Source organism: Bombus pascuorum, chromosome 5 (assembly GCF_905332965.1).
Source record: "Bombus pascuorum chromosome 5, iyBomPasc1.1, whole genome shotgun sequence".
Classification (NCBI taxonomy): domain Eukaryota; kingdom Metazoa; phylum Arthropoda; class Insecta; order Hymenoptera; family Apidae; genus Bombus; species Bombus pascuorum.
Genome location: NC_083492.1, coordinates 16,214,846 through 16,239,803, shown reverse-complemented (window position 1 = coordinate 16,239,803; position 24,958 = coordinate 16,214,846). Strand labels below are relative to the sequence as shown.

The window sequence follows — 24,958 nt, the reverse complement described above, 5'->3', positions numbered from 1 at the left end:
AATAACCGGAAATGATTTCGCCCATAATCACACGTTTAGGTCCGAATGTCCAGAAGTCAGTCGGGTCTAATCGGTCCGGTGGCAACGATTTACGCTCAGACAAATGCTCGTTCACGACGATCTTCGATTCGGCGGATCGATCGACTGAAGTTTCGGAGGTTGGTCTTAACGTGTTGAGACGTGTGTGTTCGCACGTTACACCCGTCCCGGTTCACGAAATAGATTCCTGGCCCGTGTAATTTAACAGTAGTGGGTTAACGAGGGCAGAGCGCGGCGCTCGTTACGACAAAACTTGCCCGGCCAGAGATTTTGAGTAGCGGCGGATTGACGGAGGGCCATAATTACGGGGAAAGGCCACAGAGGCTCGTCGACGGAAATATCACCGTGGCCCATGCGGTTCTTTTACCTCAACGCGCCGCCGGCAGCACGCACTAATTGGGAGAAGCGCGCGCGTACGTCTCCACCGCGCGCGGTTCACCCGCCACGTGAATATTTTTATAGGAGTCCCTGGCAAGCGTGGCGACGACCGAACGCCACGCACAAGGGGTGCAGGGAGAGACAGTGAAAAAAGAGGAAAAACGATCGAACCACCGGCTATCCATCTTCCAACCGCGATTTTTGTCTGCACCTTTTTTACTCGCCTCTGGAAACCTCCGCGACCCTCCCGAAACCGCAGACCCGGCCTCTTCCCTCCTCGTCTACGGACACCGATAGTTATCTACTCGAAACAACGTCTTTCCGTCGCGACGATCTTTTTACTCCGTTTTTCGCTTTGCTTGCGCTGCTGAGTTTTTTAAGAAAGTAATATTAAGGAAAAGAGGAGTTTGTATTGGAAATGGGGGGAATTGAAAAGTGAAAGTATTTTAGTCGACTTTCGACTCTTAATACTGTTGTGTTCTTTGAATCATTTTAGGATCGTAATAGAATCTGGATTATTTCATTTTTCAATTCTTATATAATATGTAATCGCGACTTGCCTATGATCCAACCATACCAATTGATAATTAAATAAAATCGCCATCAACGTATGGGAGGAATTAATTTACAAGAATGAAGGGAGTACGAATTTATCACGAATCTAGTAAATTGTAGAGCGTATTAAATGCTCAAAAATATGTTCAACCTCCATTTGATTAATGAACTTATGCAGATCCAAACGAAGATAAATGGAGAAAGCTACACAGACATTTCACCAAAGTAGGAGGATGATCGATACTGAGAAAACAATCAGCGTATTTATCTTTCACGCAAAAATGAATCACCGTCTGGCCTAGATCGAAACGTAGGATCTCAGGGAAACGGTAGGACGACGATTTTCCCCGGGACCTTCTCTTTTCGCGTACTAACAATCTCTTCTATCTTTAACCTACCGCCGCGTGTTCCACGTTTTCAAGTGCCGCCGAAATAAACGTAACACGGTCGCATAAATTCCAAAGACACCGCGGCTGGATCGAACAACACGAAGAGGGAACGCAACGATACAATCTGTCCGAAACGACGTAGCCGAAAAGGTCCCGGGGACAGTTTTAGCTGGCCTATGAAGGGCGTCATGCGTCATTGACGGCGTGCACTAATTGGAGGAGGCCGGTGCACGCCCGACGCGAATACTTTTCCCGCGAACCGACCCTGTAAATTTCCTTTTAATTGCGCATCAAGACGATTCCACGCCTCTAAATATTTTGTCTAGCGTGGAAATACGGTGGAACGTTCAATGTGTAGACGATTCAGAAGATTGAATTTGACAGAAGATGATGTGCTTTATACATAAGTATGGTCATTCGTAAGAATTTTTGTATGTTCTATAAGGGCACTGTTCTTGTTCCAATCAAGTAAATCTTCGTATAATTTTGATCAATTTATAGTAACGAAGAACACATAGAGTTTGATTAAAAAACAACTTATGATGAATTGGTAATTAAAAGTAGCATTTACTATCATCTTCCTATGGTAAGTTTTTCTATGGTTCAATTAAATAAGGAAGTTGATAATTATTAATTGCTATAAGGAACACAGAAATTATTATAACGAATAATATAAGAGCAACTAAACTATATTAATTTTCAAAAATCTGATTTTAAACCCACGTCGTTAAAAATCACATTATAGAATTAAGAAGTATACAATGTCTCGCCAATACGTCTATACGTTTCAGGAAGAGCGTAGTTTCAATTAATTAACTCTGAAGAAAGCTACTCTTAGGCCAGGAAACCGATTATATATTCCACAATATCAATGTGCAGCGAACCTCCATCCAGAGCACTGTCAACCAATAACAAATAACAAATCTTCCCAAGGCAACAGCGGACACACGTCCAACTAACGATGACACATCCCGCGAATCATCAAACGTCGCAAAACTCGATTCCACGATTAAACTCGAGTAAATGTAGCACGAAACGAAGACTATAGCTATGGCTTCGTCAGCAGATCGAAAGCTTACCTGTAACACCCTTTTTGGCAAGCCAGTTTTCTGGGAAAGTTGCTTGAGATCCTTCGCGTCCGGATTGTGATTGATCGCGAAGTAACTCTTCATCGTCCTTAACTGGTGATGCTTGAAACTCGTTCTCATTCGTTTTGTTCTGCTATTGGAACCAGGTATGCCGGGAGTCGCCGGTCCTCCTCTACCGAAGGGCATATCTATGTAGTCCGCGTTCAAATCTGCAACATAAATTCCCAACATCCGGATTATGCGTCTTAATTAAACACCAGTGTCGCGGGCTATTTTTGAAGCCGCCCGTATCGCCTGTATCAGTTAGGGGGATCTTTTCCCGGCGGCGGTGGACCGAACCTCTCTTCGCGCGCTAAGGGTTGGACCCGGCTTTGGATTTATGTCCCGCCTTCCACACAGCTCGTCTCGCCGATACCACGGAACGTCAATATCGCCGCGACTTTATTTACCGTCGTTTATCGTTTACCGACTAATTGTTTAAATGAAAGCGTTAATGATATGGAGGTTTGATAGGGAAGATTTCTGTCTACTTGGTTATATTTTCTTTCGGTTGGATTATTTGGAAGTTTGTCAGTCGTGGATTTTCTAGATATACTGTGCAGTACCTGACAATCCTTTTGAACTGATTCTGTCATTTGTTCCATTGTTTTTTGAAATCAATAAAATCGAACGAATGCAATCTTTTTATTAGTATAATTATAATACTTTATATTAGTATAGTGTATAAATACGCATGGAATGAAACTTCCTTCCTTTAAGACCCGCTAAGAATTAAATTCAAGGAAACTGGAACATGTTTTCCCTCCTAAATTCCTAACTTCTTTTCGTATCACCATCACCTATCAATTTCACTGCTTCATAGCAAACACGCTACCGAAAAATCTCATCGAAAATGAAAAGCGATAGGGGGCGACGTCGGTAGCCAACGATCACGCGTCTCGATCGGAAATAAAGTTATCGTGGCAACAATTGCGGGCTCTCGAGGCAATGCGAAGAACCGTCGGAAGCGGCAATGCGGCTGGTCGCGACTCTAGCGCTGTTTGATGTGTATCACAGCTCATTAGCTCCTCGAGTGCAAACAAGAAGGGTGATAGCGTATGCGAAAGACCAGTGGATACACGGCCAATTACAACTCTATGCAGCAAATAGTTTGCAGGCACGATACCTCATTCCGGTATATCTATCCTGTCTCCGAGACTTCGCCAGTCCACCAGAGAATAAAGCGACGCTCCGACAGCCGTCCAGCCAGATGCCGGATCGATAAGATCGAGATCGATCCTCTATCGCGTGGAAATCTACGAAACCGCTGACTCGTTCACGATGAACGACCGTTCTTACATATTTTTTGTCTTTTTTCTTTTTACCCGTTCATTCGCTACCGTTCGCTATCTGAACTGGATCCTGCGAACTTCTGCCGCTTAGTTGATGAACTTTTAGATCTCACGGAGATCTTATGAGAATTTCTAATTACCGCGTTAGACGATTATTTGGAACCGTGAGAGAGTATCGATATTCCCTTTCCTATTTTTATACTATTAAAACCGTTTTACGAGTCTATACTATACAATCATGCTTCGTGATGTATTTTATGAAAAATGGAGTTCAGATTGTTGAACGACTTAATTTCATTACTGTAACAATCATTTCTGATAAGATCAAATTTGTTATTGAATAGATTCGATCTTTTAAATCATCGTATCAGACAGTAAAAAAGTATAAATACCTAAAGTAGGAAGAGCTAGCATATCTTAGAATTCCAAGGTTAAACGAGTTGGAAATATCTCATAAAAAAATTCAACACAACCTCGTCTTCTCGATCTGAAACACTGTCAAACGACCACCACACGTTCCAAAACCAAGCACACCTCGAGATAAAAGGAAAAACTGGAAGAAATTCTAGTCGAAGAGGCCCGACGACCTTGCCAGCGAAGAAGGTCCAATCGACGAAGGTCCCCCTATCAAATTATTTTATTTCAAACGATAAATTCTCGCGCGAGGCTATCCAGCCAGCAAACAGAACAAATAATTTCCAGTCATCCGTGGGTCCCGTGTCGAGACATCATCGTTCGCGGACACGAACCACGAGATCTTTTTCACAGGAAACAGCCAAAAGAAAAGGACCCAGGGAAGAAAGAAAGAGGAAGAAAATGAAGGAACAAAAAGAAAAGTAGAGGAACTGGTCCCAGGGTAGAGAACAGCGCACGGCCGGTGGTTCGTCGAGGCGACTCGTCTCTGGTCCCTCCTCTGTTCCCACGGTCGGTCAACAATCGAAATTAAGTTCTCGAAGGCGGAGAAGGAAGCTGCCGCGGCGCGCTGCCCACGCGCGACACGTACACGCTTTGTTGGGATTGGATTCGTGAATTTATGTCGCGGCGACAAATTTTATCAGGGTTCGGTGGCAAACACCACGCGCCCACGCGCGCCCGTAAATCACCGGCGGAGCACACACCTCTCGGGGATTCGTCGTGTTACGTGCGCGTACCGCGCGATCTCTGACCGCGTGGCCGAGGCCCTCGTACCAACATCCACCGATTCGGGACCCTGCAACTCGTGTAAGAATTTTCGTGCACGCGATCGCGATCGTGCCCCGACACCGACGATTGAAAATCCTTGGACCTGATCTAGGTACACTTTGGAACTGTTCTTAAAACATGGATGCAAAGGAATGGTTAAATGCGAGTTGGCATGGAGTCTCTATATGGTGATTCGAAGCGGTTAGATTACAGTTACAAGGAACTTATGATATGTTATGTGGGCAATTTGGATTGCTACGTAGTTAAGAAGAACATCGATGAAATCAAGATGAAGTATCTTCTAAGTCTTAGGTAACATTGATTGTTTGGAATGAAAAAATAGGAGTTGCTCGCAATTTTATGTGATATCTACTCTATTGGAGGCGGAGTCTTCCACGTTGATTTGATTAAAATCATTAAGTTACGTCGAACGTAATATGAGGCCTTCTGATAATTAAGAAGATCGTTGATAATATTAAAAATCGAGATATATCTTTTAAATATCATTACTTGTTTGTAATACAGGAATTGTGTCATTGTTTTATCGAGCTATAGCTTTCCATGTTGATCATTAACAATTCATGCTGCGGTTAAACGGAACGTTTAACGTTCTTTCTCATCTTAGATTAATTGAATACAGAGAATATATGAATATTAATTGATCTTGTGTCAGGGACTACTCAAACTTTAATAAATAAGATTAGCGTTATTGATTGTTAATAAAGTTAGATTGCCTAATTTGTATAGTAAAAAGTGATTCAAAGGTTAACACAACGATAGAGAGAATTTTCTGGCGTGTGTTTCGGTATAACAACGTTAAAAGTAATAAACGTTAATTTAATGGAGTAAAAATAATGACTCATTGACGAATTACAATATTTTAGCACAGCTTAATTGAATTGCGATAAGCACGCAGTTTTCGTGCTATTAATTTTTCAAGATGAGAAGTTCAACAACACTGAGCGCCTCGTTTTTCAAAGCTACTGACGCGGTTTGCGATATTTTCTTGTTAAGCAAACATTCGACCACTTCACGGTCCAAAAAATCGTACAGCAATTTTGCGGAGTTACACGTCTCGTGCTTTCTAATTGCAAACTATGATTATTGCGTGATACATTCCAGCACAATGCTCGTACAACGTGTTTCTATTCCAATTTGCATCTGTTCTATCGGGTACGTTTCACCTTCATTTGCGATCGAATCTCTGAAACGTGTCTACACTTACGTACACTATTCGCTGCCAGAATGTTAATTCGCGCGTGAAGAATTTCTCTAAAATAACTTTTGCATTCCTCGAGGGACAATGTGCAAAGCTTTTTATAAATCTGGTACGTGGTGCAACCGAGAAAGCGATGAATCACTTTGCAGCTGTTAGGATACCCGCAAAATCGTCCAACAGCATGCGATACAAAACAAAATAATATGCTTCGGAAGAATAACGAAAAACAATGCGACCAAGTTTCCTTCGAATATTCTAAAACACTGGATTACGCTTGATAGAAGAAACGATCCAGATAATTCGTAGACACAAACTCTTCTTTCTAAGTCACGTAACTCGATGAAAGTGACGAGTGACCGAGAAACATAACTATTACTGTATAAATATATTTTGCTGCTACATGGAAGCTAAAAATATAAAGAAACAGTTAATTTAGAATTCTGTTACCTCGGAAGATTGTTTAGCCAAAAATTTAAAGAAATAAGAGAGTTGGTATGGTATTTTTCTTGAGAATTAATTTTAGATTAATCATAAAATTAATAGGAGATTAAGTGTAGCGCTTAAACGAACCTATGCGAGAATTATGACTTAGAAATTAAGGAAGCAAAAAATTACGGCTTCACGGCAAAACGAATCACTCTGTAGTTCGTTTCTTTCATCAAGCGCATCTTCGTTTTTCCCCAAAACTTTTGATCAGATACGGGTAACGACACTCACCTATGTTGGCGGTCATAGCTTCGAGATCCTTGGGTTTCCTCTTCCTAGGCCTACCCTTCTGTCTTGGCGGCGGCACAACGGCGGCGCCATTGAAGTACGGTACCTTGGGTGGTGAGCCTGCGTCGGGTATGGATGGCGTCGAAGGTTGAAGCGGTACCGGGCTTACGTGGCTGTGGGGATGCTGAGGATGCATCGAGTGATGCGGGTGAGACGGATGGGAGGGATGATGATGATGGTGGTGAAGGAATTCCGGCGAGGGGAACGGTTGACCAGGATAGTGCGGACCGGGCGGATAAACCGGAACCGGAGGACTCTGGGACGGGTGCAGCTCCGCGCCCATCTCGTAATGCAATCGACAGAGAACTGCGCCATCCCTCATCCCGAAGTGATCGCCCTTGGTCAGCGGAACCGCGCAGGCGGCACATGAGAAGCAACGGACATGGAACACCAAGTCTCTGGCTCGCATCACCAGCTCCGAGGCCAGGATCGCTGCGTGGCATCGGGCACATCGTTTCATACTGCCAAACATTCTGAAAAAAATTTGAATTTAAAGTTATATATGTGGGGGCAACGTGTTTTTTTTTTTTTTTTTTTGAGAACATTCATTAAACAAGGAAGATTAATTCTTTAATGCTTACAAGTGGGGTATTTTAACTGGTTTTTATACTTGAATCTATGAATGAGACATTTGTGAGACATTCCTTAAAATGTAGGTAATTTTAAGTTTGTTTTCTTTTTTATCACTATCATAAAAACGTTCATATTTTTCAGCAATACCAACGTGTTCTTTTATTAAGACAAAATCATGATTACACCTATATGTTTGCTTATTTTTGTTATATTGCTTTAGCTCTAATTATGGATAACATATTGAGGTAGATATGAAATATCTTGTTGAAAGCGCCATATGAACGACTGTGCAATAAAATGTCTCACTCATATACATATTGGGATGGTTTAAAAGAATTCTTTTGTAATTATCGAATAATCCCTGTAACGTAAGTTACAGTTTTAAATATATATGATAATAACGACATAAATGTTGTTTTACACACATATAATATATCTCTAAAATAATATGATGTTTCAACGGGCAATAACTTGGCCTAAAGTAGTTCGATCCTTAAGCTCCCAATTTGCAAGACGATCACACAGCCCGGTTAAAAAGCCAGGGTAACTAAACGTTCTAGCAAAGTTACGCCGCTTTTGGTCCGTGGGGCATATCTTTGGAACTAAACCGGCCAATTAACGGGGCAAGAAATCGAGCGACGTTGGTACAACGCCCGCCGACACCGGGATACATACAAACAGATCGAACCGGCGGCCATAACAAAAATAACCAAGAAATTATCGTAACTGCGGGATGCAGGCGGCGCCCATTTTTCCATTCACTTTAAACGATACAAACACATCCGCATGGGGAATGTTTCTCATCGTCCGAGATATCCACCGTGTCCCACAGATAGGGTTCCGTTAAATCGAGAGAAAAAAAGGAGAAAAAAACGAAAGAAAGGAAAAAGGCAACCGGCAAGCAGATAAACAGCCACCGCCAGAGAAGTGTCCATGGCACGAACGTGGATCGAAGTGGAACAGAGACAGAGGCGACACATAGAAACTCAGTGATATCGCGAAGGTAGGGAAGGGACACGTATGGTAAACCGCGGTGAAGCAAAAGGGCGGAAAGGGAAGGAATATGCCGATGCAACGGGCACCGTGACATCGCTACTGCATTAGCGGCACCCTGCAGTCTCCATTACCGAAGCCGGTCGACTATCTACCCGACATCCACCACGGCTACCTACCTAACCACCTATCTCACTCTCCACCTCCTCCCAAATATATTACGTCGCCTCGCAGCCGTACTAAAGAACCTAGATAGAGACGTGCCCGATCTTATAACCCTGATGCCACGTCGGATCCAGTCTCCGTTAAGTTGCTCCGCACCATATAGAAATATATGGTAGACATAATCATGGTGTTTCAGACGTATGTTGAACGATCCTCGAACCTGGGTCATTGGTTAGTCTTTGAGGTGTTCTGAGACGAATGTTTGAAGAATAATGAGAAAAATGGCTCGGTCGTAATGTTATACACAACTGTCACTGAAATTATTGTTCGTGTATATCGTTTACATATTTTTATTTGTATCTGAAATAAAGAGAAACGTCTCTCTATTACTTGGGATCTAAATAAAGGGAACATTGCATCGCCTTGAAAAACATCGCAGAGAAGATCGAGTATATGCAAATAAATTTAAGTAACACTAACAAACTAACTAACTTGTTAAGTAACAAATTACTAAATTTTCTTACAATATGTTTTAAGCTATGATTCAAAGAAACGCGAATTGTGTAAAAGCGTGAGGTTGAAGCAGAGACTATTTTATAGAAGAGACGGTTTTTCTTTTGATCTCCCTCGAATCATGTCAACACGCGTAGCCAGACAATGATTTTTCTGAGATCGATGCGATATTGATGGAATGAATAGGGAAATGCGGGAAAACAAAAGGAGGATGTGGCCACGCGAAATCGTGTACGCACCGCGGAGCAACGATCTCAGCAATTGGAAAACGAGAAAATGGGGAATAACAATCAGATATCGCGTAACGGAAAAGCAAGCCAGACTCCGCGTAACGAGTTTCGTTGTTTCTCGATGGAACAACGACTCGGTTTGCTCGGTATTCTCGTCTCGAAAAGGGAACACGTCCGATGCATACTCTGTTCGATAACACAATGAAATGCAAACAAGATTTAAAAAAGCCATTCATCTAGTATCTCCATTAACACGGTCTGTATAGTGCATTAAATCTACATAAAGCTTGTTTAAACTGTCTTTACCCTACCAAGCATTTTAACAAATAAAGCTTCTTCTTAATTAATATACATTACATTCTATTAGAACGATAAATGAATAACAAATCAAATTACTTAATATTATACATTCAATTTTCCCCAAACAGATATTTTCCAAAATAAAACGAATAAAAAAAAGAAGCAAAAGGGGAAGAATGTAATCTAATTGTCATAACGTTGCATGTACGCAACCTCTACACGTTATCTCGCTGCAGAATTCTAAATGAGTTAATAAAAATTCTAACATATTTGTTTTATTACCTACCTAAATTCAGCAGCAAAGCAACGAACGATAACAAAAGATTCTTTTCCCCTAACAAACACCTTCAACAATCCTCAGAAGAAGAATAGCAAAGATGAAACTGTTATTGTACAAACTCGAAAGAGGGCCAATCGGTTACCCAACATGCTCGAATGGATCCGATTAGGCAAAAATACGTAGAGTTATCCTGCTGAGCGCAAACCGCAACCATTGTATTCTATATGTGTAGCAGGATTGGGGCTGTCAATAGGATCAGAACAACGATAACAATGTGCCTCGAGTCAAGAGACCCTCGACGAGATTTACCGTGCCTAATCCATTAGATTAGGTTTAGGTTTTACCAGGAACTAGGTTAAATCCCTTCGACTCGAAGACTATGTTCTACTGTGCAACGTTATTCGTCGAAATCTTTCGCACCCATCGTTGGAGACAGGGTGCCGAATGACTGGCTACTTTCAACGTTGGTGTTCAAGTCGTTTCGGCCGTGTCCCTGTGAAGAGGTGTTGACACGGCTTGACGCTAACTCCCGTCGACGTTTGAATGGAACTTTGAATCGAGTCTACTTGTCGGACTCGCCTGGGGACCGAATATTTTTCTAACTCGATTCGAGGAGCCTGTTCAGTTGAATGTGAAATTGAGGAAGAGGATTAATTTAGTTTGAAGTGCGGTGTAGTTTGATGTTGATGGTGTTTCGTAGGGGTTGAGGAATAGATCGATTTGACATAGAGAAATTATAGAAATTGTTACAGCACTTACAGAAAATTTCCATCAACACATTACGCGTGTTATAAATAAATATTTAACAATTAGTCAATTATTATGAACTCGAATGATTCTGTCTTACTATCAATCTCTCCAACTGATCAGAAACCCAAACTTTCCATTTCATTAATCCATCAGTCTTCCTCCATAAGTCTCGTACATCTTCTTCAGGCCCGAACACCTCAGAAACCTGCAAGGTATTTACAGCAAAGAGAAAAATCCGTGAAGGTAACTAGGGTAGAGTCGGTTTTGGCTATTCCTTGCCGTTGGTCGACGCTGTCTTCAGCCTCCCCACGAGGGCTGTCCCGCCGATGGATGAATGAACGAGCTCCACGACCGGGAATAACCTCATTCACGCGCTTCCATCCGTCCTTCCACGCTCATCCTGGTTCCACAAGGCACGGTGGGGGGACGCCCGCAGAGTTTTACAAGATGCGCCATATGCGATACATTATTATACAATGCGAGTTGCCGCGGTATTCTAAGCGCGGCCAGAGCCTCGCTTTTTCGCCTGGCTCCTAAACGGATCGTACCCAGTCCACCACAAAGAGTCGGAAATCTTTTATAATACGCGAACTACTCGCGCGGCGCTGGGACCACTTGCCGCGCGTTCGCACACTCGTTGCATCCGTCGACCACGTGGATATTCTCTCCCTCTGTTTCCATTTCCTTTTCTTTCTTTCTTTCTCTCTTTCTTTCTTCCTTCTTCATCCAGCTTCTTTTGGTTCGTAGCCTCGTTGCGACCGCTTTCTTTTCGGTTCGCTTTCTTTGGCCCTCGAGAGATGCCCGCGAGGACACGAGCCCCGCAGAGGCCGCGATTTCTCACGTGCCGTCTCGAGAAAGATGTAAGACTCCACACGTCTTCATCCTTCGACCGTTGCACCCCGCGGTTCTCGTTCTTCTCGCACGCTTCTGAGGGTGATTTTTTTATACATTGTACAATGTTGGGTATTTTCTCTTTTTTCTTTTTCTCTTCTTTTTTTTTCATTTTGGTTCCTGTTTCTCTTTGTACGATTGTTGGTAGGCGCGAGGAGGAGATCGTGTTGAGTTTGGAACAGTTGGAGAGATGTTTCTGAAGGTTTGATTAGGATTACTGTGCCAAATAAGTTTTGATAGAGATTTAGTAGAATTGGAGTTAAGCTTGAATAGTTTTTATAGGATTGTTGCTTATTTGGATTATATCAAACGTTATTTTAATATTTCTCTAAAGAAGTAGTTCGTAAAAGTTACGATCTTGTCCAGATTTGTACTCTTAAACAGTTGTTTCTGTATTTGGTTGTTATGTTAAAACTTTTTAAGCGTTTTGTATTATGTAAATTTTGCCTACAGGCAATTGCATCGCTTACACTTGTGATACGAGTAGAAGCATTCCAAACTACTGTACGAAACACTTAACATATCTCTAATGAAGATTCGCCATAAAACGAAGAAGCGTGCAAGTCAAACGTCGTTAAGATTTCACAAGCTGCAACCTGCAATCCAAAAATTGTAAGAAATTCAAAGTTCTTCGCTCGATTAAACATTCCAGTAATTTCTTTTAATGTATTCACAAATTCTAGCCAGCCACTCTTGCTGAATTCTCACAACCATATCGTTAAGACTCTTGCAGAAATGTTAAAAGGAAATAGTAATCGTGAGAGTAAATGACCTGTCATCGGAAGTAGAAGATGGAAAGAGTGATCATTTTCCCCAAATTGTATTACTAGAATTCACGTCCAACTTTACACATCGCAATCAAAATCAAATTATTTTTCATACGATGTCAACTTTTCTGCATTTTTCTTTCTCTAACTATCATGAAACTTTCTATGTCAAAAGACAAAATAAGTGTCCTATATTATTACCATATTCTTCATATTGGTTTGGAAAACCTAAATACGATAAGAATAATGATTCGTAAAATACTTAAGAAATGGATAGAATGTGTCAAGAATATTTCTAAACAAATATCAATGTGACGTTATCATTGAAATGTTGACTTCTCGAAAAGAGTGTGTTCTCGTGTAAAATTTTTCGGAATCGTGGAAGACGTTTTCTTCGATATTGTGTCGTGTTCTCGTGGCATTTGTCAGGCCGCGTGCGGACATTCAAAAAGATCCAGTCGCTCTTCTATTCGTTCAGCAGCGTCGTATGTTAAAGCGGAGGCCGTTGACAAGTCGCGCAGGGATTAAGAGGACAGGCCTCACGATGCTGTAAATTATTATTTTCACGATAAAGGCATGTCCACCTCGACTGGAATCCCGGGTGTAATTAATGCATCCACCGATAAACGATCTGCTTCTGTCCTTCCTACGGCCGCGAATCTAATCGACAAGATTCGACGATCGTCGCTACCGTCCTCGTTGGGAACGTGACTGGGTTGTTGAAAGAGAAAAGTAGCAGAAAGGAAGATTTTGAGACATGCCAGGTACGAAACGCAACTTACTTCGATGTTTCTTACATACACTGTAATTTTAATTAATTTATCTAATTTAGTACTGGGTAATTTAGTAACATAAGTTCGCCTTGTTTCTATATTTACTATATAAATAGAGAAAACGGGACGAATATATTCATATTACAAACTGATATTTCTTCATAATGGTTTTCATTTGTTTATCGAATGCGTGACGTATCCATACGATAAATAACTTAACCAAAGCTATTGCGGTTATTCTGTTAAAATTTTGTACCAATAGATATCGTATCTTACTGTATCCTACAGCTCTCTAGCTCCTTACATAAAAACAAAACCACCCTTCGAATAGCAGAACCAGTTTCCCATCACACTCTACATTTACCATTTTCCATATATACCATTCTACGCTTCATTTCTACTCAAATAGAGATCGTTACAGACCGGAGTGGCAGCAAGTGAAGCGAGACGCGCGGCAATGAAAGTCGCGGTGACAGGAACGCGGTGAAAATCTTGTCGGGATAGGCCTGTCCGGTATCCAACCATCAAGGAAGATGAACGATAATGCAAGAATACCATGATCCAGATTAATGCTCGAACACCGCGCAGCGTCGCCGCCGGCGACCCACGCGTGTGCGTGTCCTCCGCCGTCGGGGGAGATCCGCGGCGTATCCGCCCGGTAGCCCGTAGCTACATTATTCATAAAATAAAACGCGCAACCATTGGTTAGTCTGCGCGCAGACGACGCGAGAAAATCAACAAGAAAATGCAGCGGGCCGAGACAAGCCCAGCCGCTGTTACGAAAAGATTATTCAGCGAATCATTCAGTAAACCTAGCCGCTACTTCCGCTCGCGGGCCGTCTGTAATAAAATGATATACACTGTCGAACTTCCGCTGACGAGGCACTTTCTAAAATGAAATTTCGCTTTTTTTTACAAATTTGTCGAAGGGGAATTATGCATATTGAGATTTGAGATTGGTAAAGGTTGGAGATTAAATCATGAATCATCGAATGTTGGAACGTTGATATAGGGGTTATAGACTAAAGAATGATATTGGACTAAGCTCGTAGCGAAATTTTGTAGAGTTGATATTTTAAAATTATACACACGCGCTTTCTTTCAGTAATTATAACAAAATGATACTATCGACGAATTTGCAGTTCAAATTCCACCAAATGATCTGAGTCAACCTCTGTTACAACACTTCATTACGTAACTCTCGTTGCGTCTCTTAGACAAACTTATAATTCATCATCCAACGACACCCAATAATTAAGAACAAAATCACACCAGCTCGAGAGATACATATTCTAATTCTCAATCGTGGAAAACTAAGAGTGTTGAGATCGCATCAGTGAGACTCTTAGTAACTGGAGATTCCCTGAGTCGAGAAGCATACGAAGAACAATGTTGCAGAGGTACATATGGAAATCCAGAGCATGATATTGTGAGAACGAGGAAACACGCAATGTTCTCGGTAGATAAAAGAGCTTGGTCGACCTTCTGGTTACAGGAAACACGTAGACTATCCAGGTAAAGTTAGCATCGGTTGCGTAGCGGAACCAAGCTCTTGGAAACGAAAATTTCCAACATGGAAGAAGTATCCCCAAGGGCAAGCGTGTCGCGATGGCGAAGATCCCCCGGCTGGATTAGACATAAACATGTCATACCGGCGATATCAACGCCAATAACGTTGCAAAGCGAACAAGTCGCCACGATATCGCTGCTTCCGATCGCCTCCCCACGGGGGCAGCCAGCGGGCAACAAAGAAACCAAAAAGGGAAACGTCTCTGGAATCGCATACCGTGAAAACTTCGCGGCTGATGTATCGATAAAACGCGTTGGCAACGTTAATCAAGCACCTACGGTGCCATGGAACAATCGTTGAGAAAACGGTGCGCAGTTGCGTCGATGGTTGCGTAATATAATATACAGTACCGTGCAAAAGTCTTGGCCCATCTATGATGGCGATCTCTTAACAGTAATAATCATATTTTGAAGAAACATTTCCATACAGAATTACCTGGAAATCTTTAGATATTTTAGTTATGTAAATGGTAAGTAAATGGTAAAAAATGAGTTTATTGAAAAATTGGCGCAAAAACTTTTGATGTAGAGAGGGCAAAACAAGTTCAGATGTCAACTTCGATGTTTCAATATCAAACTTTAAAAGAATTCCTAGCGATAGAAAAACAATCGCGTTAAAAATAATCTAAACGACACGGTCGGATTAATATGTGTCGACAGATTTAAAATAATCTCAAGTATATTTATATTTATCTATAAAGACAAAATTTATTTGACAGATCTTATCCGATATTGTTTTTATATCTGTATATTTATGTCTATATAATTATCAGTGTTTGATTGCGCAGCTAAATGATTACAATATCATCGTGTCGAGTACGACGAAAGAGACAGCGAGGAAGAAGGGGACAGTCTTTATCGATGCAGAATTTGTATCCGGATTGTCGTTTCGCAGCCTTTCGCGGCTACCGTTTCATTTTATTCGGTTAACGAACGAGAATCGAACGCGAGAACCGACTCGATACACGACTATTGGTCTCTAAGGGTACAAGTGGAACAAGAGCGGATTACGAATTGATTCGGCCTGAAAATGGCCAGAGATATCCATTTACGAGCACCCACTCGCCAGATGGGGAAAATTTATGTCCCCGGTTTCTTTTCGCTTTAGGAATTATTAGCTTCGCAGTTTGGCGCGAGGGCTACGCTTGATTTTCCGACCGAACGATTAGTCTTTGAAGCAAGCAGCCTCGATTAACGTTCTGACATCCATCATCGAATGGATACACGTTGGATCACGGTCGTGTTTGTTCGGATTGCGAAAGGGAAGCTAGAGAAATGATTTATCTAGTGGCCCTCGAAGCCGATTTCCGGTTATCGTTTGTTTTTGGTGTGGACGCTTGATTATAGATTGGTGATTCTTTTGCAACTGAAAGTAGGGAGATGAATGGTATCAATGTTAATCTATTAACAAGATCACTCCACAGAATAAAACGAAAGAAATCACGAGTCTTTGTAAGCATTCACGATAGACAATCCATTTTAATAAAATGGTTCAAGTATTATAACACGTCATTGTGATGAATTATTAGAGTATGAATTATACAATTGTCAAATTAAGACAGATAAAATCTGATTAACGACTGAAAAATGTCAACGAAATAACCGTTGTATAAAAAATACACTACTTGGAATTATAATAATTTTCAAGCTCAAAGCAGAAATATTTTACATTTTACAAATTTCAAAAGAAAATACACAAAGAAAACAATAACTTCAATAAATTCACTCGTTATCCATGAGGTATCAATTCCAGAAAAATTGTATCCTATTAAAAATTCAATCCAAAAGGACTGGGATTATTTTTTCTCCTCTTTCTCAAATAGTAACTCGCCCAAGCCCTAACCATCGGCCATAAAACCCTTTCTTCCCCACGATATATAGTAATAATCACAGGATTACCTCGCGAACCGGTGCTTATCTCCCGAACAGTCTAATCTGAATATTGATCTACGAAGAACGTAGGAAAAAGGGAAAAAAGAGGCGGGCCCGAGGAAATATAAACTCGCCGGGAAGACACGCTGCGTCCTGTGATATGTGGGGTATCTAGCCAGAGGGTACGTAGCTCATCTCCGCCGGTGCAATAAATACGTACGATTACAATGTTACGCGGCTGTAACTCAGCCGCGCCTCCGCTGCGCCTAGCAATGCGCTCAGCAATTTACGACGAACCTGATTCGACCATTCCTAGTTGTATCGAATCTTCGGGCACTAAGACATTCAAAATATAATCTTCCACTGCAATTTGGTACCATTTTTTGGTCCCTCGATACTTCTGTATTCGTATTGCTTGGATTAGTATTTACATGAGATTGAATAATTTAAGATTCGTATGGTATCGTTTAAGCATAGATCGAAATTAAAAGTTGTTTTGTATAAAATCATTCGTAAGTGAAATATGCATCCAAAGCTATCAATCAGGAATTTCATGCTCGAAACTTATCCAAGCTGAATTGGGCTCTGAATCCTAAATTAAAAATAATAGAAGTCTTTTAATAATCTAATATCCGAAATTCTACTAGCCCAATAACAACGATAAAGACACAAAATATTTTTCAAAACTTCTATCAAAATCCTCATCGATCTTAATAATTTAACTCATAATACTCAAACTTCTAACATTCCTCCCATGATTCCCTTTAAAGAGACGAGAATTCCATTTAAAACCTCGAAACCTACCAAAACCTCTAAACCACCAACAAACTCTTCATATACCAAAACAGAAATGCTGAATCGTTACTGGCGGAGGAACATCTCGATGAGCAAGCGCAGAGAGACAATCTATCTAGTCGTTCATCTGCACATGTCCAAGGATCGCTGGAGACGGCACACGGAGAACAGGAAGAAGAAAGAGGGTAGTCGAGGGCCGAGAATCGCAGTAACCCGATACTTTTGCGGGGATGGTTTATGTGGTGACACTCGCAATTCTGTGGTAGACACACGACTCATCGTGACCTTGCGGGTCCCTCCAAGATGGACCCCCTGCCGGGCTACGCCGAATCCTCTTATGAAGTAACGATGACCAACGGCCGAGCCACTCGTAAAAACTCCGTAAGAATACGAGGCATATGCAGAACCAGGTTTACACACGCGAACGCGTCGCTGGCATGCGTACGAATTAAGGGCCACCGAGCTTCGACTGACGCCTCAGGTTATCGAACAGGGGACCTTTTCAACCATTTCGACTGTCTCTGAAATTGTACACTGTAACGTTGGTAGAGTTTGATAACGGAGAATACTTGAAGAAATGTTGAGTAAAATTCCTGATGATGATGGAGGATTCGCAAAAAGAATATAAGATTGCACGACTGTTTCATAAGTTTTGACGTTCTCTTTCTGAGACGAAATGAAATAATGAATACAAGCATCAACATGATGTTTTTGGCTTTTCATTGCTAATTAATTTCGATCTAAATCTTTTGGTGAAAATTTCCTGTCAGGTTCTTGAAAATCATTTTTGGCATATTTTTACATCAAGAGCTTGCAGGCGAATCGAATTAATATTTTAATTTGTCACTATTGCTCCTTTCTGTGATATTTATCAAGTATAACTATATATAATTATATATTTATCAAGTATCACGAAAGCTTTTAATATCTCGACGCATTAATTAAATTTTAATCTTCAATATATATCTTAACAAATAAAAATTCAAAAGTAAAAAATAATCTGGTAAAAAGATAAGAGATATGTTGTAATAAAGGAGAAAAAGTATTATTGAAGAATATTACGACACTACGCGGGCAAATTTAAAGGGGACATGGAAAATGATCGTCATCGCAGTTCGAGGATTATTAAAAATTAATACCGACCAACACCAACAGGTGAAAAAAGTCGATGTGACGGTAGTTGTAACGCGAACGGACAAGTGACTCTTAGCGGGGCGCCATTGCTGGCGAATCTGATAATGGCGAGAAGGTATATCGTCGCTCGGAGGAGCTATCATTCGTGTTCTCGCTGCGTCCGTTCGCATCCTGCGGCTGATACATGAAGTGTCCTACGTGCAGGTGTCGCGAGACAAATACAGGCTGGTCGTGGTATCTCACATAGGATCTACGACATCGAGATATCCTGGCGGTCTCTTTTTTTCGACCTCCAAACGAACGAATAAACTATTTGTACCATACGTATGCTCGCTTCGTTTTGCGTATCATTGAATCGTTATCGTTATCTGAATCCGTTTCGTTTACTAGATAAAACGCCAACTAACAGGTAGGTACTTTTATCCTTTGTGGTTTATTTTATTCCATTTGTTATTCTCCTACATATTCTAACTTTTACAAACTTTTCATGTATTTTTTTACGATCGATAACGATTGATTCGAATCGATTATCATTTTATACAATTCCATAAGTATTTTAATATTTACGAGAAGAATTACACTATAAATCTCAAGAGATCATCCAAGAGGATTAACACTCCCACCGTGACTCAACGTTCGATCGTCACCATACTCTTCACACCGTTCTATCCCGCGAATACTTGCTCCTCCGCCATCAGAGGCGCGAATAATACCTCTAATGAGCGTCATTCAATCTGTCACTCTTTTCGTTGTCATTAAACCAGCCATCGGCAACAAGCACTCGTTCCAGCAGCACCCGTGTACACGGTGGACGCATGAATAGAGGTCGTACAAAGACCTCCACGAGCATCAATCCTCTCCCATCGATCGTTCTACGATCTTCTCCTCTTCAAGTAGCTGAAAATCGATCGCGCGACGATCCTTTCCCCCGGCTACCAGAAAAAAAAGCGACGCTTAACGAGGCAACCGGGGCGATAACCCAGCGAGTAGAGTCGGCCAGCTGCTATTACACTGTTGGAATGCGAGGATATCTTCGAAATCGGCCCTTAAAGTACGTCGGAACAGCGACTTGTTCCTTTCTCTCCCTAATATCGCTCTCCTCCGTTCGTTTTCCTACATACTGAGGACTGATTAGACACCGTGGCGGAGATAACCGAACGTCCATCGAAGATCCTCCTCTTATCTGGTCCCGCATCTAAACCGCGTTCCCCCGGAATTTCGACGTTCCCTCTGGAGAAAACGGCCGACCAGGGACATAAATATGATAGAGTCACGACCTGGTGTGTCGGGACGCACGTACGGTACGGAGTGGTGGTGCGTCGCACCGGGTAACATAATACGCGTGCACAGCCTCTCTCGGCCACTTCTGGGACATGCATCATCGGTAGCCGTCCCGGTGTCGCAGTATTTCTCGGGCCCTTTCTTAGATCGTAACACGGTGGACGCACCGAGTTATGTCCCCGTGCCTCGTTATCGTTGCACCGCGACTCCGGCCACCACGCCGCCCCCTACGTGCTAGCCTGCGTCCTGATTAATGTAACACTTTTTGCCATCACTTCGCGAAACCGGGTTCCTCTTCCGCTTGTTACTGCTATACTACACGTAACTAGGCGGGAAGAGTGTTACGGTGGTTTAGATCGGTTCGCTGAGACACAAGGAATAGCGTTTACGGTTATTTCTCGAGGGTAAGTGCAATCTTTGGGCGTTGTGAGTGTTTAGACTGGAAGGTTAAATATCTAGGGAATCGATATTCTTGTTTGAAATTCAATGAATGTTTCTTGATTTTATACGAGGTATTTATTTAATTATTTATTTATTTATTATTGTATATCGAAGTAGAAGGAAAAATTTAAATAGACAAGATAGACATATATATATAATACAGCATACAAAGTATCTAAAATACTCTTTAAAATATTTAGAAGATGAAGGAAATTCCTATTTAGGTTCTACGTATCGTTCTCGTTATATCTATGAAAGCTCGGATTTGCAAAGCAAGAAGAACAAAGTAATACATATGAAAAACCATCATCGCGTAGAGATAAACGATTCCTGTCAGAGCATCGTGTCGGTTTGCGAAAGTGATTCGGAAGAATTCGTTCCGGACTGAGTCGTATCTGTTTTCGTGAGGATGTTTCGGGACGACTGGTTGTGGCCTCGTGCTCGTCCTTTTTCGAGCAAGGATTCTCGCGCGTACGACGCGAGCAGGGGGTTCCAGCGGGTTCGGAGTCTGCGCGGCGCATCTTAATTATGAGGGCTAAATTATGAGCGAGCTCCCGGCGCTGAAATATTTGTGTGTTCGCCGGCCGAGGGTTATGGCTCAATTACCACTGGCTATTTCCTTTGCGAGCCGTTGATTTAAGGCGACCACTTCCTGCGCCCGAAAGGACATCCTCCGCGATCGTTTCGACCAGTTGAAACCACGAAAAATACTCTTGTCGCTTTTCAACGGCAGACCATTGCTTGAGCGTTCTCGATATGAGGCCCTTGATCATCTCGATTTCATTCCTGACGCGTCAATGTTTCACTTTTCAAGCATTTTTAAATCGTTCAGCGTTAAACAATGAACTTGGATTCTTTTACTTGGTCATATAATTTAGATAACATAAAAGAGTACATATATTATAAACAAATTATGTATAAATATTATCTCCCATTTGATGGAGCTCAAGTACCGAAAAGAACGCCAGTATCCTCGTTTCACCTATGTTCTATAAAAAAAGTTTGTAAAATTCAATGAAAGATTCATAAACTATTAATTGGATGCAATATTGATCTGAAAGAATCGTGGATGAAAAAAAATCTGAAATGTGAATGCATGTTATTAATAAATCTAATTAATCAGTGCATGAATCTATGTCTTCGCAAATGGAAACTCGATTAAAAACATAATCGTTGCGCGCGTGTCTGATATATTCCATTCTATTCTATTCTTGGAATGAAATTTAGCGACATTGGCTAAGCGATTAATAACAATATACAACGTTACGTGAGACGAGTGGAAGGAACGGATAAAGGGATAATCGTTGCTTTTTCGAGTGCAACAGCCGAATTGCAACGGCGACTTCACGCGAGCGCATCATCGGAGGATTGAGACGTTAAATGTGAGATCGTAATCAAAATTTAATGCGATCAGATAAGGGCTAATTGCAGTCAGACCACTTCGGTAGTCTCATCGAGAGGAAATCGTAAAACATAGTTGCTCGGTGTCGAGCTGCACGCACCGTCTTCCTAGTATCGTAATCTATACCCTGCGATCTTGTCTTTGCCCATCGTGAGACGTATTATACATGTGTATATAATGGAAATTAAATTTCGTTTAATTATATATAATTTATGAAGTTTTTGTAATGTCAAATATATAAATTCTTTATAAATATATAAGATTTCAAATGAGATATCTAATATGTAATAATATGTAATATGTAAGATTTTAATAATTTCCTAATGATTATTCACTTACAGGTTTATCTAAATTTTCCTACATGTCATACGTATTCGTATATTTCAATATATATTACAAAAAATGAATGCTGTATAATAAAATTCTAGCCATTACATTCCAATACAACCCGCCATACGATACGCCATATTCTTATCTCAAAAAGCAATCGATCGTTTTAGTAAAATTATATGCATAATTTCCATCCCAGCATCCTCAGAGGATTTCTAGTGATCTTCATATTTAAACTTTAACAAATTCAATCGACCATAATAGCAAATTGAAAGAGCCGCAAAATTCATTTTTCAAACACGTTCCCACCGTCTTCTGGTTGTACGAAGAAAAAAACTAAATGATCCAGAAAGGAAGAAGTAAACAGAGGAAATTTCTGTCCACTAATTAGTCCTTTGAAGAGAGACAGTATATACGCGAGGACAGGATCGTGAAGACAAAATTCAGCAGGTGGTGGTACGCACGCGACCCCGTGGTTTATGAACACGCACGCTTTGCCGCTAATATACCCGTGCGCAACGAGACACGCACGGGCCGCGCGAGGAGATGCGCTTTGAACGCCGGTGAATCGCGCGAACGTGAATCCTGACGTACATGCAAGTCGTGGCCACGATGCATGACCGCTGCCACCAGCCAGAGAGCCAGCCTCCAGAAAATCCAGGAAGTCGAGCTCACCAAGCCCGATCCACGATCATTTCCTTAGTGTTCTCTCTCTTCTCTCTTCTTTCCTCCGATCCCTTCTTTTTCATACGTAATTAAGAACGTCCTCCTACACGCTCGTTATCCGCGCCAATCTCGAATAACGTCGTTTAAAAGATATACGATTTTACACGAATTTTAGATGATCTTGGATGTATATAGAAGATTCGGAGAGAAAGGAAGTTTTTCTTTTGTTTTGTCTTTTTTTCGAATAAAATATTGCTTATGTAGTTTGGCATTAGATAGAAGTAATATGAATATGTAATATAATTTTATCAGGTAAGATAACGACACTCCGACAGTTAAGAAAATATCTGCCGTTTAATGTCTTACAGTTAACGATTCTGTAGATGCTACTCTTTTATACAGGAAATTAACAATATGAAGAGCAGAAAATTGAAATATTAAAATATAGAAACAGGGGCGTTTTAAGCGGAAGATTGAAATTATAGGGTTTGTAAGACTCGAAGGTAACCGGAATCCGAAGAAGATAAAATGAAGGCTAAGAGGTAGCGACATTAAGTCGTTCGAGTCCTGAGGAAACAGAGCCATCGGCTACCAAGTGGTCGCAGGATATTCCGGCGAACCGGTTCAAACGTATCTCTGGTTGCACAAGGAATAAGTGAATTTTATGCGCTCGTGTATCTTCCATCGTGAAAATATAACGACACATCAAACATTTTAATAAACATAGTAATATAAATATTGGTTTATTAATAACAGAAAAATCTTCAAATCGGTTATCGAACGTGACTTACTAACTTACCTACGAAACACGTTCATCGAATTCTCCGTGGCAAACCACAAATATTGTATTTCAGTAAACATACGAATTTATAATTAATGAACCACTCGACCTCACCTTCCCGAAACAAATTATTGTAAATTTCAAAATTCTCGAGCGAATATTAACACGCGTTTTTATAAATCCCGTTCCATGATTGTCGAGCAATTTCAACGAATCTCGAAAACATCCAATTCACGAAACACGTTCGCGTGGTTGCTCGTTGAAGTTCATACATTTCGCTGTATGCAAAAACGTTGGTGATAAATTATGCGTGTCCAGCGTCCCACGTGGCGGTGCTACGGGTTTACTCGATAAATAATGAGTAGCTCGGTGCGGACATCTTATCTAACACCGCTTTATATTTTAGAAAAATTCATCAAAAGTGGAAGAGAATGGAACAGTGAGTTTCACCAATGGCTTTGATCATCGAATGATTGAAAATCAACAGAACTGAATAGAATAAAATATTCCAAGTTTCTACTAATTTGTGTCGCTGAATCAGCAGTTTACTTCCTAATCGGATTTAACCAAGAAACCAGTCATCACGAAGTTACTATCCTATGACCTCCATCTACGTCAATATCCACAATTAAAGAAAAAAAAAAAAAAAAAAAAAGAGAGAAACGAATTGGAAAGTTTTCTGAAAAAAGAGCTCAGAAGATAAGATAGTCAAGTGTGTAAATTACATCGGAAGCTTTAGTTCTAGTTTTTCAATGTGACCTACGTTCCAATTTAAAATTCTAATAGTTCTTAAAAAAACACTATTCTTCTATATTTACAAAATAAATAAACATTTCGCAAAATGATATTTTATAAAATTATTTCATTAAAAAAAAAGCGTCTATATATTTATCACGTACCTAAAAGCACTTCTTTTCAGAAAGCCCCTTAGTTTCAAAGACCTTGTTCCAGTATTCACGAAGAATTTCCAAGAAAGACCTAAACGATCCTCGTTCCATTCATTTTGCACCCTTAATCCGGGCATCCGGTTTCTTCCATCGCCCACGTAACGAATCTGCATGGTTCGCGGACGAATTTGCCGTGGCGCGGTGTGGGCAAGAAATTCCAAACGGTCCCCGAAGCGAGACGGAGCCCCGAATTAATTACCAGCCGGCATTGAACTTGGCCGTGTGTGAATACTGAATACTTGCGCGCGCGAAGGAGGCATCATCGAGCATGCTCGCCTCGAAAACATCCGCGAACGTGCGCACGGCTAACTCTTGTAGCGGGTAGTTCATTAGTCGCATTAGAGCAATTTATCAGCGATCAGGGGGCTGGACACGCTTCGATTGCCGACGCTGCTCATATTAACGGCGATACTAAAGCTCGAACAAACGCGTCTAACAAAGACGGAGGCTGAAGACCAACGGGCTAGCACCGCGAAGTAATTTCAGCCCAAGGAACACACAGAGGCGATTCCGGAGGAAAAGAGGAGGAAAGAAGAGAAGAAAAAAACTT

The 24,958-nt window shown here is 41.1% G+C and overlaps 1 protein-coding gene across 2 annotated transcripts in view; it reads right to left on the bottom strand.

Moving 5' to 3' along the window:
• The window catches only part of LOC132907460 (protein apterous-like), a 54,029-nt gene that overhangs the window by 4,150 nt on the left and 24,921 nt on the right, over positions 1 to 24,958 (bottom strand). For both annotated transcript variants that reach the window (XM_060960584.1, XM_060960585.1), the window contains exons 4-5: positions 6,899 to 7,428; positions 2,441 to 2,658 (exon numbers count right to left, since the gene is read on the bottom strand). In XM_060960584.1, coding sequence (XP_060816567.1) covers positions 2,441 to 2,658; positions 6,899 to 7,428 — 748 coding nt within the window. The remainder of the gene's footprint in view (positions 1 to 2,440; positions 2,659 to 6,898; positions 7,429 to 24,958) is intronic.